The sequence below is a fragment of the Sylvia atricapilla genome, chromosome 3 (genome assembly GCF_009819655.1).
Source record: "Sylvia atricapilla isolate bSylAtr1 chromosome 3, bSylAtr1.pri, whole genome shotgun sequence".
Taxonomy (NCBI): domain Eukaryota; kingdom Metazoa; phylum Chordata; class Aves; order Passeriformes; family Sylviidae; genus Sylvia; species Sylvia atricapilla.
In genome coordinates, this window is record NC_089142.1 from 112,363,706 (window position 1) to 112,380,112 (window position 16,407).

Here is a 16,407-nt window from a genome sequence, read left to right on the forward strand (position 1 = left end):
TGCTGGTCCAAGCTCTAAACATTGCTTTGCCTTATTTGTTTAAAAAGCAAACAAACAAACCCCACCAAAGAGCCTGGAGAACTTCCAAAGAAGTAACAGTTACTGACCTCGTGTGTTCACTGACTGTGGGTAGCTTCCCGTGGTTTAGTCTGTGAACAAGGCTGGGGTTTAGCAAGATACTCCTTCGATACTGACACGTTTCTGCACCCAAGCCACTTGAATGAACTTAGGGAAGACTCACAGCCAAACCAGATTTGTGACAGCAGTGAGATCATTAAAGTAAATGCTGGGGTGTGTAGGTGGTGTGGGCTCAGCCTGGTCAGTACTGTCAGCCTGGTGCTAGTGCTCATCCCAAGGAGTGCAGCGGGTTTGGCTGTGTGCTTCCAGCTCCCCAGTCCTGGAGGGGATGAGCAAGAGCCTGGGGAGGCAGGTTCTTTTACATGTATTTTTCTGTTCCTTACTCATTTCAGTGCCCTTTTTGCCTTTCATCTTGTACCTGATCCTACTAATAAGAAAGCATGGGTGGACAAAAGAAAATCCCTTTGTCACCCTTGAAGGTTATTGCTGTTGTGCCCTCTAGAAACCTTGGCACGATGAGATTCCACTTTAATGCTGGGACATGGAGGTGCTTTGGCAGTCTTGTGTGCAGTGGAAGCGACACCAACCCTTCCTCCCCTGGGATCATTTGAATGTGCATATAAAATCCAGAGAAAGAATTTTCTAAGCTTAAAAACCGGTGGGTGCCTTGCCCCTGGTGGCTCTGATGAGCCCTGAGGAGCTTGGCATCACCTAAGGACACCTACAGACAGTGCGGGGCACGTGTGCTACATGTGGGGACAACTGGGGTGAGCTGCTTGGGCTCTGGGGCATGGGCTGCTGTGGTGGCTGCCTCCCCTTGGCCTCCTCTTCTTTGGCTGCCTCTGGGAGGTGCTTCCTGGGCATGGATTGTGTCAAAAGGAGAGAGTCCATGCTCACTTTACAGGGATGATGCTGATGGAGACAGATGGGCGTTCTTGAGAGGCATTACTGTGTGTTTGGACAGGACAGTGAGGGCATGACCCACTGCAGATTAATATGATTAGCAGATCAAAAATCCAGGCTGAAGTTAGGCATCCGCTATCCGCTGTATTTCAATGGAAATTGGCCACATCGCTCTCTGGATCCCTTTCTGATCCTTGTTCCTATGATGCACAATGCCTGCAAGCCATTTTCTTCCTTTATCTCTATTGGTATTTTGTCAGCAGCTGGTACTCCCTTTGCAAGATCAGGTTCTTTGCTGCGCCCAACAGAGTTGAAGACCTGGAATTTTGCTTACTTTTGTGGTCCTCAAGGCTGTTTTGCAGCATAAGATTTTCAAAAAACCTATGTTACACTTACTCATGTGTATGACGAGGGACAAAGAAGCACAGAAACTGTCCACATGATATTCTACCAGCTGTTGTGTCAAGATTGTCTCAAAATCATTTGTTATGATGAAATTCCCATCTCTAATCCTAAAAAAAAATACACTTGAATGATTTTTGAGCTAAAAAAGTTTTCATGGCTGAGATGTACAGTAATTTCTGGCTTTTTGCAGCAACTTTGTAGTTCAGGCAAATTAGAATCTGTGTTTTTGATGAGGTTGGGGGATTTAAACCTGTTCCTGGAAAATCAAAACAAGAACAAAACCCTGGAAACCTGGAGGCATTTTTATTACTGCTTTATCTCCAGAAAAAAATACCTTGGTCTCCTCCCATCATGTGAGCTTCTGCAGGACTTCAACAACAAGCAACATCAGAGGATCTGTTGGTGATGTGCTTAGAACTGTGGTTCCCTAGTGTGTAATTAATACACTGTTACTCTACAAATACTTCTCTCAGCTGTAGTTAGTCACTGGAGCTGCACTGCTTCTAGGAGTAACTCTGTGCTTGTGCTCGGCAGATGTCACCAAAAAGGTGGAGCTGTCTTTGAACCCTGCAGCAAGTCTTGGATGTGTCCATGCCAGAAAAGCAGAGTGGGCTGGGAGGCAGACTCAGCGTGGCTGTGCTCTGTTGGTACCTGTCATGCTTTTCCCCTGGTTTTCCCCGGTGCCAATGGGCCTTTTCCTGTCCAGTGGCAGTCTTTGTGTCCAGATGGGGAATGAGCTCCTTCACTGTGGGCAGAATGGGCCAGGTTGCCTCTAGGCCTTTGCTGCATGGATGTCAGCCCAACTGTGTCCTTTGCCTTTCAGGGCAGAGGTCAGGCCCCAGCACATTATGTGTAATAGTACAGAAACACAGATTAAATGCTTCTTGCATTAAATTGAAGAGCTGGTTAGCTCAGCATCATTTCAAGTCTTGTGTTCTCCCTTGGTTTCATTTGTTCCTGTGTGAAATGCAGCAAGATTTACCACTGGGACTCAGGTGACATGGCAGGATGCTTCAGTCCAGGAAAACAAAGCTCCTTTCCCATTTTTCAGAATGCTAGATTTCAAAAATGACTCCTCCAGGGTTTAGATTTTCACAGAACACAGTGATAAAAAAGCCTTGCACTGCACAATGGAAAAAAAAAAAAAAGAAGGCAAAAATACTTCAGTGTGCTTAGTAATGTCCAGAGAATTGGGAAAAAAAAAAAAAAGTAGTCTTTACGGCGAAGATAAAACTTTGGCAGCTTTTGACAGTTTATAAGAACTTTTGGATAAAAACTCCACCATCTTTCAGTTAAATCCCAGACACCTCTGTGAATTATTCTTGTGAGAGCGTTTTATTTCCTTGGAAAGTCTATACCAAATAAACCTGAGATGCGTTGGGATGGTGCCATTCAGTTCTGTGTGACAGTCTCCAGACTCAGCCTTTTCTCTTCCCCATTGCAGGCTGTGTACATGTTCTATGCGTTGGCAATCGTCTGCGATGACTTCTTCGTCCCTTCGCTGGAGAAGATCTGTGAAGTAAGTGTTAGATGCTCCTTCCCCATGTGCTGCTTTCACAGCAGGTCTGGAGGGCCTCGGGGTGATGGTGTATTTACTGTTGTCCTGCAGTGTTGCCCATGCTGCTTCTCTTGTTGCTCAGCATGATGTGTGCATGTTGACTTAGCTCCATGTTCTTCCTCACAGGACAGGCTCTCCAGGTGCTCCAGGCGTTCCCACTGTGTTGCTGTTCCCTCTCAATTGCCCATCTTTGCAGATGTCTCTGCAGAAACAGCAGGCCCTAGCCTTAGCTGACACAAATTAAAATCTCTGGTGATTTACCCCAGTAGAGATTGCGGATCTTGTACACTGCCCTCACAGTCATGTCTGTCATACCTTGTGTTTTTTGGGTGTAAGTTGTAAAGCAGCAGGGACAGCTAGGGCAGCTGTAAAGGAGCTTGTGAATGCTTCCAGCAATTGCAGAGGACCCCGTTTCTCTTCGGTTAAGGTTAGGATGCCTAAATTTCAGAAGACAAATTTTGGCCTAAATCAGCTCAGACAGCCACAGGGAGAACACAGACCATGTACCCGAAGTTACAGCGAGCTGTATCTGCTGCCAGTTCCAGGCAGTGAAACCTTTGTGTGTGGAGAATATGGTTGGTCTTGACAAGTGTAAGGTCTGTGTCACTTACAGAAGATGCCTGCCCATGTGCCTGGGAACAAGTGTCACCTGTCAGGTGCTGTGCCATGCTGGCCCTAGGAGAGGTGTGGAAGTGGGCAGGACAAGTCATTTGTGCTGACAGCACTGATGGAAGCTGTCTCTAAACTAACCTGATAGTTGAAGTTCAGTGCCCTGCTGTGCAGGCTTTTTTTTTTTTTTTTTTTTGCATCATCAAGGAAAAAAAGCCCCTAGGAAATTTTACTTGTTATTGCTTAAGTATAGAGGTAACTGAAATGTCAAGGCAGGAGCTTTTGTCCTGCAAAGTTGTTGCTCCCTCTGGGGCTGAATCTGGGGAACCCCATTGCAAGATTCAGGAGAGGACGTGGTGATAGGAGATGCTGAGGAATTAGGCATGCTAAGTTCTTTGACCTCCCCTTTCCCAGGCGAGTGAACCTCACCGGGAAATGTGGCTCTAAAAGCTGTCTCAGGTATCTGTGGATGAACAAAACCTGAGCTCAGTGAGCAGTGGCCAGGACAGGCTTGTATTTTGGAGTGCTGTCAATATACTCAAGGTCAAGCCAGCCATCTAGAGGGACACAGAGACAGGAGATGAAGGGAGATTGTTATTTCTCTTGGCTAAGCCCCTCGTTACATACCACCCATGAGTGTGTTTTGATTGAGCCTTGCTCATGGCCCAGAGCCTGACCTGGGTCTGTGGAGCACTGTCTCCTGTTGCAGTTCTGCCAGGGACTCCGAGTGGTCATGGACAAACTCCATTGCTTTCCTGCACTGCTCAGTAGAAAGTTGATCCTTGAGGTGTTTACAAATTGTGTGTAAACACTGTGCATGGTGTTACCAATTTCTAACTTCACTGGTGGTAAACTTCATTGTCACAAGCAAGGGGCTCTTTTATGGTCATTAACTCTCTGCACATGCAGGATCTGTATGTCTCCACCTGCCCCAGAAGCTGATCAAATAAGTGCCAGCTATACCGTGCCATTTGTTCTTCTGACAAATTCTCAGATGTGCTTGGGTTTGGACTGATGTCTAAAAAGCAAACACCCTCCCTGTGTGATTTACTGCAGTATTTGCAAGCCCCTGGGCCCTAGAAGGCAGTTTTCACTTGCTTAGGTCTTTGCTTTTTCAGTTATTTGTTGTCTTCTCAATGGTACACAGCAATTCCTCATGTGCCTTAGTGGTTCTGAACCATTCTGTTATCCAGTAAGATGAGGATAACAATTTTTGTTCAACTATGTGTAAAAGAGAAAGCTTAGCAACTGAACACCAGAGCTGGAGTACTTGTATTGAGAAGTTACTGTCCAGGAGAAAGGTGTCATAGCATTAGGGCTTATCAAAATAGGTCATATAAATGGATCAGACTTTAACTGTTCTATTGCTCCTGCTTGAGTCTCTCCTAGAAAAGTCTTTTCTCACCCCATACCTGATGTTTGGAGACATTAAAATATTCTTAGGTATTTTATGCACCAAGAATTCTGGCCTCCTGCCTGAAGGTTTTTTTGAAGATCTTGAAGATCTACCAGTAGTTGTTCTACATCTTCTCACAGTTTAGATGCTTTAATTCTAAAACAAGTGTCCTTTTTCTGGCTTAGCTCCATCTTGTTTGGGAAGCAGTTGTTGAGTTCAACCATCAAGCCATTTGTGCTCCCAAATGTGCGTTGACATGAGAATTTGCTCCAGAACACTTGCTGTGGTAGACATACACTTTCTGTGTTAGTTCACAGGTACTTACAACAAAACCCAGATTTTAATTTGTTTTCTAAAGCAGTTTCTAGTTGCACTTGCCTGGCTGCTCCTTTCCTGGTGTTACAGAGCACTTACACTACGTCAGTGGCAAACATTTGTCTGCAAATACATTTTGCCTCCTACATGGTGCTGTTTTCTGCTCTGTTGTATCACTTTAATCATTATGTGCATTTCAGTGAATTCTCTACGAACTGTCCTCAAGGGGATGTATGGTAGCTTTGAGTACAGCCACCCCCCAGGAGGTCAGCACAGCTGGTTTCCTTGGCTGGTGGCTTAGCTTTCAAGAGGCACCATGAGTTCCAGATGTCTCGATAGTTTCGTGGAGCACCCTGCAGAAGAACCTGGCCTTTGGGGATCTGCTTCTGCTCCTGTGAACTTCTCTCACAATAGTTTCAATCCTGTTTAAAATCATTTTCCATAAAGTTGTATTTTATCGGGTTCCACAGGCTTTATAGCACTCCAGCAACGCTGTGGTCTTCTGCTTCAAAGGCATTCCTGGTGAGGGCACATCCTGTCCTTTTCCTTTGTCCCTATAACTTACGTACAAAGGGTTGTTCCCTATGTGGGTAGAGTTACCCTCACTTAGGGGCCAGGAATATCCATTGCAGAATCTTCAGAAAAGGCTACTGTGAGGATTTCTGTTCTCTTGTCTCTGTGCCAAGGCTGAAGAAGCAGAGGAGCCCTGCAGTGTTGCAGGAGAATGGGGACAGAGGGAGATTTCCTGTGTCCTGCCAGGCTGGGGGGCTGCCTCAAAAGTGACACTTCCAGGGACACTTCCCACCACCCTGTGATGCTCCTGGCTGCCTTTCTTGTGCTTCCACAGTGGCAGCTAGTGCCTTGGTGTAGTAACAACTTGGGGTGGTGGCCATATGGCAGGAGCTGGTTGTTGCTCCTCTTCAACAGGGGAAGGTGCCTTGTGGCATCTGCTGAGCATCAGCTGGTGCAGATGGAGCAGTGGGAGTGCAGACAACATAGAGGGTGTAATTAGCCAAGGAAATCTTTGGAAGCAGCATATGCTGATGACCTTTCCGTAGAACAGTGGGTCCTTTCCCTTTCAGAAGCCCCCATTTTTCAGACAATCTCTGGGTACTGCTGAGGGGCAGGTACAGGAGGTAAGTGATGTAGTCTGGGAGAAAGGGGTAAGGAGAGGGTAAACCAAGGTATAAGTTGTACCAGGGAAGGTGGCTGGAGGTAAACCAAGCCTGAGCCCCACACCTGCCCTTCACAGGCCAAAGTGGGAGAGATAAGGTGTGTGTTCCTGGGGTTGTGGAGCAGACAGACCCATGAGTGATGAAGCTGCCTTCCTGTTGGCTGGGCTGCTGACCATTCTCTCCTCTCTAAAAGTGTCACTGCCATAACCTACCCTCTCTGCCAGGCAATGCTGACTTCAGTAGCCAGTGCCTGTGGTGACTTTTCCCCTCTACTTAACCTCTGTTTACACAAAACTTAACAGGTACGTGCTCTCAGTGGGCAGTTTAACATTGAGAATGGAATTCTTTCAGCTGCTCAGTGTAGTAATCACTGACTCTGTTTCTCTGCAGCGCTTGCATCTCAGTGAAGATGTGGCTGGGGCAACTTTCATGGCAGCAGGAAGCTCTGCTCCTGAGCTGTTCACATCTGTCATAGGTAAGAAGGCTGCTGCTGCTTCCCAAAACCTGCACCTTTCCCTAACTATTTTCAGAGCTGAAATGGGATTACTGCCTGCTTGCAAGGTTTGTTATAATCCCTCCTGGGCACACATGGCACTGACTATGGGGAGTCCTTGCCAGGTGAAGTGACTCTGGGAGAGTCATTATCTCACAGCAGGGCCTGGATGTGACCCTGCCAAGCCAGGACCAGTAGGCACTTCACCACTGCTGCCCACTAGCCAGGCTGCACCTACAGCCTTATCCTCCCCTGCCTACTTTGCTACCCCATCTGCCATGCCAGCTCCAGGGCACAGCAGGGAAGGATTTCTCCCAGCCTCTCTGCCCTGACACACTGTTCATGTCCTCAGCAACAGGTTCTCTGCCATCACCTTCCCTCTGGTTAGTTTTCCAACACCACTTTTCCCTGGAAAAGCCAGAGTGGGGAGGAGAGGAGGATTTGAAGTGCTTTTTCACAGCAGCAGGTTGGTCAGAGCATCACACTTCCAAAGCAGCTCTCCGTTTATGGGAAGTGTGGTGAAGGGATTCAGCCATCCTTAAGTGTGCAAAACCCAGGAAACTTTTGTGGTGTCCCCACAGCCATGAGGGAGGGGCACTACAGGCAGTGTTACAGAGTGATGCTTTGCCTAGGCATGAGTGTGAAGTGTTCTGCAGTCAGACTCACCTCCCCCTCCACTGGCAGGGGATCATCGAGGCAGCAGCTGGGAGGGTTCAGATTCTCCATCACCGAATGGAATTATTTCTCAGCTCATATACTTTCTTTAGGAGACACTTGTCTTTCAGAGGTCTGATTAGACAAGCAAAGCCTTATCATTTGGGAACTTAAATTGGACCAAGTTGGGATTGTCCTTCAGTTAAGGGTAGTGCAGCACCAGGGTGAAAATAAAACCAGATTTCTTCAGGTGACTCTGGAGAAGCCCTGATGGTCAGCAGATCATTTTCTTGCTGTGGTGTAACCCACCACATGCCATGTGGCACTTGGCACTTGGCAGATGTGTGCTTCTGAGAAAAGGATGAAGTTGGAAAAAATACATAAACTGCACTGGCCAGATAAATAGTGTTGGAACCTTAAAAAAGGGGTGAATTTTAACAGTCTGACAGCTAGCAGGAGATGGAGTGTTATTTTTAGGCCGGCTTCCAAAGGAAATGATTTTGTGCAGCACCGTGATGCCTGTGTCTGTCAGTTCATCTCCCTCACCATTAATCTAATTGGCCAATTTTAACCAAATTTGACAGAAGAGCTCTGAAAAAAGCTTATAACATAGCCCCATAATTCATCCTGAGAGGCATCACTTGGCTTGTGAGCCAGCTAGCCATCACTAGCTGTGGCCAGACAGCTCTGAATCATCTCCATCTCTGAAGTTTCGTCCCTACTGAAGCCCCTTGGGATGGGGATATGGGAAGGGGCAGAATACTGGTCAGGGAATTTTATGGGGAGACCGTTTCCTGTAGATTTGTGTCCCACCAGCTGCTGTCACGAGCTTGCAGTGTTTTGTGCTATGTATTGCCATAATGTTGGGTCACAAGACCAGGAAGTTAATAACTTGGATGTGTCTGTGGTGCTTGGTTTCCATCACACCATCCATCCAGGTCCCCTCAGAAAGCAGCTCTCTGCAGTTTGTGCTATTAAATATGAGAAAAAGTGGCAGAAGTAGTGCCTGCCTTTAGATTCATTAATGGGATGTGAGATCTGCAATTTTATGTGAAAAAACTCAGCTCTTTCCCATTTACACAGGTTCTCCTGAACTTGTTTTTCAGGTGTTTTTATCACAAAAGGAGACGTAGGCGTTGGAACCATCGTGGGCTCAGCTGTATTCAACATCCTCTGTATTATTGGTGTGTGTGGGCTTTTTGCAGGACAGGTAAGAGCAGTTAATGATTCCTTACAGTTCTTGCTTCACCCTTGTACTGCAAAATCAGATGCCAGGTTCACAACCTTGGCACAAATTTCTCTGGCCTTGTTGTTTTTAATAGGGCCCTGTGCTATTCCTCCTGCATTTTTGAAATGAAAAACAGAGCAGCAAATGTCAGCTTGGGCATTTTGAGCTGCCCAGGGTGTGTGGGTGGGCAGAGAAATAAACTCAGGTTGTTTGTTTCTAGTGTTGTTTGTGACTGTTCTCCAGCCTGTCAAACTGCTTGTGACAACACAAACTATTCATCTGAAATTAAAGTAATTAAGTTGTGAGATGCGAGCTGCTGTCTGAATTGCAGACATGATTGACTGTATAATTAAACACCTGAATCTGCTTTTACCTTTGTACTCACCAACATGCCAGGTATTTTAACAATCTTACGAATGTTCTTTGTTGTGTTACTATGCAGACTTATTTGTAAAGAGGAGAAGCCAGGGTCATGTTAGCAGCACAGGGCGATGGAGTAAGAACTGAGAAGAGACCTTGGTTAGCCTGGGAAAGCATGCAGAGAGATGGGGTTTTCCTTGTGATCCAGTTCTGTTTTCATTGGCAGTGAACTTCCACAGGCTGAAGGGGAACATTTTTCGTGTGAGGAGGCCTCATTATAAGGTCACAGCAGTACTTTTTAACCACCCGTGAGTCCTGATTTGCATGGAACATGCAGCTGGCAGCTACAAATGCTCGATGTGTCAGTGGTTCTGCTGTATCTCTTACCGTGAAAACCCAGTTAATTGAGGTAAATTTTTAATGACCAAACATCGGCAGGGCACGAGGCTCTGTTCCCCAGAGGTGTTCTCCTGTCATCAATAGGGCTTCCTTCTCAGGCTGCTTTTTTCATGCAAATGAAGGTGATTAACTGTCTAGCAGTTAATGATGGTGGGGGACAAATTCTGATTTTTCCTCTCCACAGTATTGATTGCATGCCTCAAACCTGCTTAAAAAATGACTACAAAATCACAGCTTGCTGTGGAAAAGGCGTGACATAGAATGTCAGTCTTCTCGAGAGGCCATTTACAGGTGGGAGACTGTTGTTTCAGAAGGATAAATCACAGCCAAAATGCTCTTGTAAACGTCTTCAGCCGTCTTCAGCCTTCCAGCCATAGTTGCTTTCGGAAGTTCAAGTCACCATAAGTGTGGTCTGTGCATGTCTTTCAAGCCAAGGGTTGAGATTTCCGCTGCTTTGCCCCATCTTGGTTTTCCTTGAGACTCTGCCGGTGATTTGTGTGTGGCTTTGTCAAGTCACATAACCTCTCTTTGCTGCAGTCTAACTCCCAGAGGGTGGGTAAGCACTGAAATGATTGACGTCACCATGTGGAACGGTAATTTTAGTGAGCAAATAAGAAATTTCACTGTCAGTAATTCCAATGCTTTAGATAAAACTCTGGATCAGTTTATGCTTTTCATTGTTTCCCACTCCCAGCCTTTCACCAAAAAGTCATTCCCTTTTAGTGATGTGATTCATGATTTGTTTTGTGTTAACATGAATAGGAATTTGGCTTAATTGTCAACAGTGTCTCTACAGAGACACTAACATAGGTGGTAAATTTGGTTGTTGGTGAGACTGCTCTTCTGCTGGGGACCTGGATCTCAGTAGGGAGTTGCCAGGTGAGCCTGGGGGATGGTTGTTGGTCAAAGATGCTTTCCGTGCTCTGAGGTTTTTCCTTTGGGCTCAGACCTGTGGACTGAGCAGCTAGAGCCCTCAGATTTTCAGATGTATTGCCTGTGGGCTGGGAATCCCAAAGCTCAGAGCTGCAGGGGCCTTCTGCTGCATTTCCAGCAGCACTCTTTTAGAAAGCTTCTTTGGTTTGGTGTTTTTTTGTGGGTTTTTTTGACTGGTAAACAGTTGAATAGTAAAATACTGTCCAGCTCTCTCCAGGATATGTTTTATTTTTAAATTAGGTTGTAGTTTGTGTGTGCTGTATTGAATGCATTGTTCTTCGGCCCAAGAAAAGACTGGGTTTGGTTATGTGCATCATGTTTAGAAGAAGAAACAAATGCACAGGCTCAAAAAGCTGGTGTGCATTTGCTTGAGCACCAGCCCTAATTGTTTATTCTTCCAAGCCTTTACTGGCTGTATGTGGACACTTTTCAAGATAAATCAGAACAAGCATCCCACTGCTGGAACAGGAGAAGGGGAACGTGCCCATGCCTCTGTGCAATACTGGACACCTTAAAAAGGCATTGAAAGAGCATTGTTAGGGTTGAAAGTCAAACACTGAAAAATTAGAAAATACCAGTATGAGGATTTCCTGTTGTCCTGGTGTAGGGCAAATTTGGGAGGAAACCTCTGAATGGGGTTCCTCTGGGGAGCAAACTCAAACGGCCCCTCCCCCCAGCTGATCCGGGAAAAAGAATTTCCTCAGAGAAAAAGTGGAAAAAACTATTTATTTAACAAACAAAATGCCCACGAGCATGAGGAATGAAAAAAAAAATTAAGCAATAAAACCTCTCGCTGCTCCAAAGAGAGATGGCAAAACTGAGGAAGTTCTTGCCAGGAGTTAGCTCAGCTGTCTCTCAGTCCTTTATCAGTCCCAGTCTCTTTGGTGCTGGAAAATGCCAAGGTCCAGGCCCCAGTCCTTCTGATGCCAGATCCCAATCCTTCTCTGGGTTTTCAGTCCAGAGCAGATTTAAACAACCCCAAGAAAAAAAAGAAAAACAAGACTCCAGGAAACTTCTTTGCCTCAGCTAGCTAAACTAACTAAAAGGAAAAAAACCTCTCCCTGGCCTCTCTCTGTGTATCTGACAAACACACAGTCCTGAGGAAGAAGGAAAAAAGGAATGTGGAGGAGTGAACACTTTTCAAAACAAACTGCACGCGTCTTCTTCCCAGCTCACCCTCAGAACCACTCCTAACGGTACAGAACACAACCTACAGCACACACAGAACAGATGACTGGGGATGCAGAGGCATCATGGTCACCCCAGGACACCTGTACACCCTTAATTTGCCCCCCTCCAGTGCGTGTGCATTATTACTATTATTAACCCTTGCCAGGTTCTTCGTGGGATTCCTGCCTTCCTCTGCACACAGAATGGGCTTTGCTCACTTCATGAGCAACTATTCAGAATTTTGTTTTCTTTTATTGTTCACTCTGTGCCCTTCTGCCTTACTTACCAGGCTCTATTTAAGCCCTGTTCCAAAGGCAGAATTATTAATTTCCTCTTGAACTTCTGCCCATCTTGTGGCTATTGTATCTGAGCAGTTGATGAGCAGTAAATTAATTTTCCCCAAACCTCTGTGAGATGAAGAGATATTTTAAAGATGGGAAAACAAAGCACAGAGAAATTAAATTAAAAAGAATAACTTGTCATTTTAGAGGCCAATTAGAGCTGGCACAGGCCTGCTCTTTCCTCTGATGCATAGCATTCTGTGGCATGCTTGTGGGTCCTGGCTCCAGGTGCTGCTCTCGCTGCTCCATAGGGCTTTCCTTGCTGGACTGGCCTTGGTTTCAGTGGCCACATCAGTCTCTGCACAGTCCAGCTCTGCTTGGGAGCATTCAGCTCCTTCAGCCATATGACCCCCTCTTCTTCTCATTCCCACGTCCTTCCACAGGGCACCACACAGAATGCCTCTGTCCTGCCTCCTGCCCTCATCTCTAGGGCTGTTCTTTTCTGGAACTAAGCAAATGACTTAATTACATCTCCTAACATTTAGTGGTTGCTCTTGCCAGTGTGATGGTGTTCCTTCTCCTCACTCCCCCTCCAGGCTTGAGAGAAAAGCTTTCAGCAGATTCCTCCCTTGGGTCATGCATCCACCCATAGCTGCCTTTTGAGCATCCAGCTTCCTTCCAGTGGGTTTGATTCCTTCTCCTCTCCTCACTCTTCTGCTCTACCTCTCCTTGGCCTGACTTCTCCTGGCTAATGTTACCCTGCCAAGGAGGCACCTTTTGAGGTACAGGAGTCTGCTCTGCAGCCAGGGAAATATTTTCCATTGTTTTCATCTCCAGAGATTTAGAACTGGAGAGATTAAAAAAGCGATGGTGCAAGGCTGCCCGTGTATTTAATGGCCAGATGAAAACCATCCCCTAAAGGCTGGATTTTCTGAACTAGCATCCACACTCTGAAAATCAGGGCTTTCAAATACACCTTAAACTGGGCCTCTGTAGAAGCTGAGGAGCTTTATGGCTGGTGTGTGTTGAGGTGTTTGACCAAGGCATGTTTGGAGAGAGAGCTCAGGTTTTCCCGTGGACAGTGAATGCTGCCCACTCACTGCCTGTGACAGTAAGCCTTAGAAGCTCCTCCTGCTTTCTTCTTGCAGTCTGGTGAAATATTCTGCATGGCACTCATACCCAGAAGAAGGTTGCTCTTATTTCATCCAGGTTGTAGATGCCACTTCTAAGCTGTAGGTGGTTTCAGTATAGAGAAATATGTTCGGAGCTGTCCTCATCACCCCCCTGCCTGTGCAGTGCAGGTTGGGAGTGTCTGCAGCTGTTTCCTCCTATGTCCTTACACCAGGGCCACAAGTTGCAGGTAGGCAACTGCTAAGGCACACAACCCAACTGTTGTTTTTTAGCCGCTGTGTCTGCTTTGCTTCCTTCTGGCAAAGGGGGAATGAGGAGGTAAGGGAACACTGAGGGAGAATGGAATGGCAGCAGATGCAGCCCTTCAGACATTAGTCCTGCAACATTCACGGAGACACGTGCTGGATAAGCAGTGAGGAGGCTGCTGTCTGCACTGTGATGGATTGTATTGGGCTTTTTGCATGCTTGCAAGCCAGCTGTGCATGCGGAGCTTGACCTTAGCCTGGAGTCCCCTCCAGGTCTTGGTTGCTCTGTCCTGTCTTCTCCCACACTCATGTTTGTGCTTCTCAAGCTCTCCCCTCCTTCCCTGCCCTCTCACCATCCTTGGCAGCAAGGACACAGCGTTCTCGTAAGCAGTCCTTGCTTCATTCAGCTCTCATTCAAGCCAGCACAAGCAAAGTTTGTTCGGTTTTGGACATTCTCCGATCCAGATTCATCTTGTTTTTTTCAGCTCTGCTGCTCTCTCTTTGCCATCCTGTCACTCTCTGTCCTCTCCCAACACTGGCCCCACAGCATTTTGCAGTGTTGCAGGGGACGGTGAGAAGTGCTTATGTGAGAGCAGTATAACTGTGAGTTGCAAGTCACTCCAGCATTACCGTGTAATTTTGAATGTGCATGGCTTGATTTGTTAATTAGTATTTAACTGCTCTGTTTTTCTGTTGAGTCCACGTTTCTCTGTTTTACGTTTCCCCAGAAATAGACAAGCTTCTCTGGGTGGAGCAGGAGGCCAGGAATGCTGGGTTGTGCCACAGGTGTTCTTCCAGTTACTGGTTTTGTCAAGGGGTCTGGTGGACAGCGAGGTATCGCTCCTTAACATACTGGAGCAGAAAAAGACTACACTGACTGTCTGACCTGCCTCCTTTTCCGGTGGGATTCTTTAGCCTCAGGAAGTAAACTAAATTCAGCAGGCTCTCCTCTTGTCCAGGTCACAGAAGCCATGTACCAGCTGAGGCACCTGTAGGAATTAGCAGCTGCCATGGGTTATGTCAGTGGAAAACACGCCTGAGAAATACTGTCAGGCATATTGATAAGGACACTAAACAGAGTTTAATAGTCTGGTAGGATTTTTTTTTTTAATGGAGCAACTGGGACTTGTGTAATCTGTATTATCCTGCTTCTGCCAATCAGCCAGCTTGCATGCCTCAATCTTTTAAGCATTAATTTCACTCACAAGTCAGACTGTAGCCATTATTACGGAGTTTTGGCTTTATGATTTCATTCATGAGCTTTTTAATTTTCTTCTCCTTGAATATGGAGGAGTTTTAAAAGAGGAGAACTGGAATGCTGTCGCTTTTTCTTCATTGGTCTGTGACCATCAGTGGAAAACATATAAAACTCTGGGGAAATAGTTTAAGGAGAACTTAATACCAGCTGTTGGGACTGATCACTGCTCTCACAGCCCAGGGCACATTGGGGTTTGATGCTGGCAGCATTTTATAGTGACCATGAGCCTGGTCTTTCACTGACAGGGCTGTGTTGCAGACGTGGGACAGACTAATAAGTCCAACTGCAGTAGTTACCTGAAGCTGCTGGCCTGGCTGTGGTGTGTAAAAGCCCAGGTACAGAAAAAGCAGAGGGGCATGCTGGCAGGATGCTGTGGAACATTAGGCACTCTGTGCTAAGACTGCAGCTGGGACAGAGAGGTGTGGATGGAGCTTCAGGATAGAGAGGTGCCATTAATACAGAGATGGTCCCCAAGGCAATCAGAAGAGTTGCAAACGGATTCCTACCAGTGTCAAACCAAGGCTACTTCCTAATTGCCACAAAATACCATCACCATTTTAAGTAAAGTTTTCTCTGTCAAAATTGACACATAGATCAATACTGTGGATGTACATTTGAAGGTTGTTTTTTTTTTTTTTTCTCAAATCATTTATAGTGTAAAAGCAAAGGAGATCATAAAATCTGTTTTTTACTTCTAGCAAGGACTGGCCAGTCTGAAGAGACTGGGAGATGTTTAATCTGTGCATGCCTTCCTATCTACAGCTGTCCTTGAATTCTGCTGTGAATCTTGTGGCCCAGCAGAGGCCTTGGGGTCCTGCTGCCTCACCACTGTGGAAGTCTGAGCTAAAGAGACATGCTGGTCCAAATAACTCACGGATGATTATGACTGCCAGTTGAGCAGGGAAATATTTCTGGCTTTATCCTGGGGTTTGGAAAGTGTCCACTGTTTCCATTCTGAGGATGTCATATAGACAGATTGCTGTGGTAGTTATGAAAATATCAAGAGAGGCTTAAAAAGGCAAATATTCTTGGGGAATTAATGAGAATAGATGGAGTTGGTGCACAGTGTATGGACTGGGTGCCAGAGTGACAACTGAGCTCTGCAGATAGTGGCAAGCCAGAGGTGGAATTAGGGGGCTGGTAATTGGAAGGAGGCTTTCCACACAGCAGTCCTTTAGATCATGGCTGTTTTCATTGTCTGACAGAGACGGATATTTTAAGGCCTGTATTTTCCTTTGGCCTGACCTGTGCTCGTATTTGATGCTTTGCTGAAGCTGGGAGTTGTGGTTAGTATTGGTCAAAGCCTCAAGCAAGCCCAAATGCTGCATCATGGGATCCTGGGGTCTTTGGCCAAAATTATGGTCTAGAGACTGAGCTGGATACTTGTAGTGTCCTGGGATATTCAAACATGACCATGGGGTATAGAGAGAGTGTCACTTAGTTCAGGACATCCTGCTCTCAGTCCCAGCACAGGGGCCTCTGGCTGATGCTGACTGCCTGCTGGCTCTCCTGGGGCTTTGCGCAGGAAAGCAGTGGCTTTCCATGCAGAAATCTGTCTAAAAGGTCTGCTGTGACAGAGTGGTTCAGTCTGCCAGGAGAGGCTGTGGGATCAGGATTCCTGCTGTGCTGGGAGATGGTGCCTCTGAGATCATGTTGGACCTGCTTGGCTGATTCTCTGTCTGAATTATGGATTTGTCGAAAGTGCTGCCAGGAACTCACCACTCTCCAAACCATACCAAGTCCTGTGTGTGTCTCCCAGGAAAGGTGCAGAGGCTCTGCAATGGCTTCTTGCTGACAGCCACAGGTGGATCTACAG

General features: G+C 46.3%; 1 protein-coding gene across 1 annotated transcript in view; it reads left to right on the forward strand.

Annotated features, from left to right (window-relative positions):
- The window catches only part of SLC24A3 (solute carrier family 24 member 3), a 111,122-nt gene that overhangs the window by 64,129 nt on the left and 30,586 nt on the right, over window positions 1-16,407 (forward strand). Inside the window, 3 exon segments of the mRNA XM_066316688.1 lie at window positions 2,831-2,905; window positions 6,830-6,914; window positions 8,693-8,796. Of these exon segments, the coding sequence (XP_066172785.1) occupies window positions 2,831-2,905; window positions 6,830-6,914; window positions 8,693-8,796 (264 nt within the window).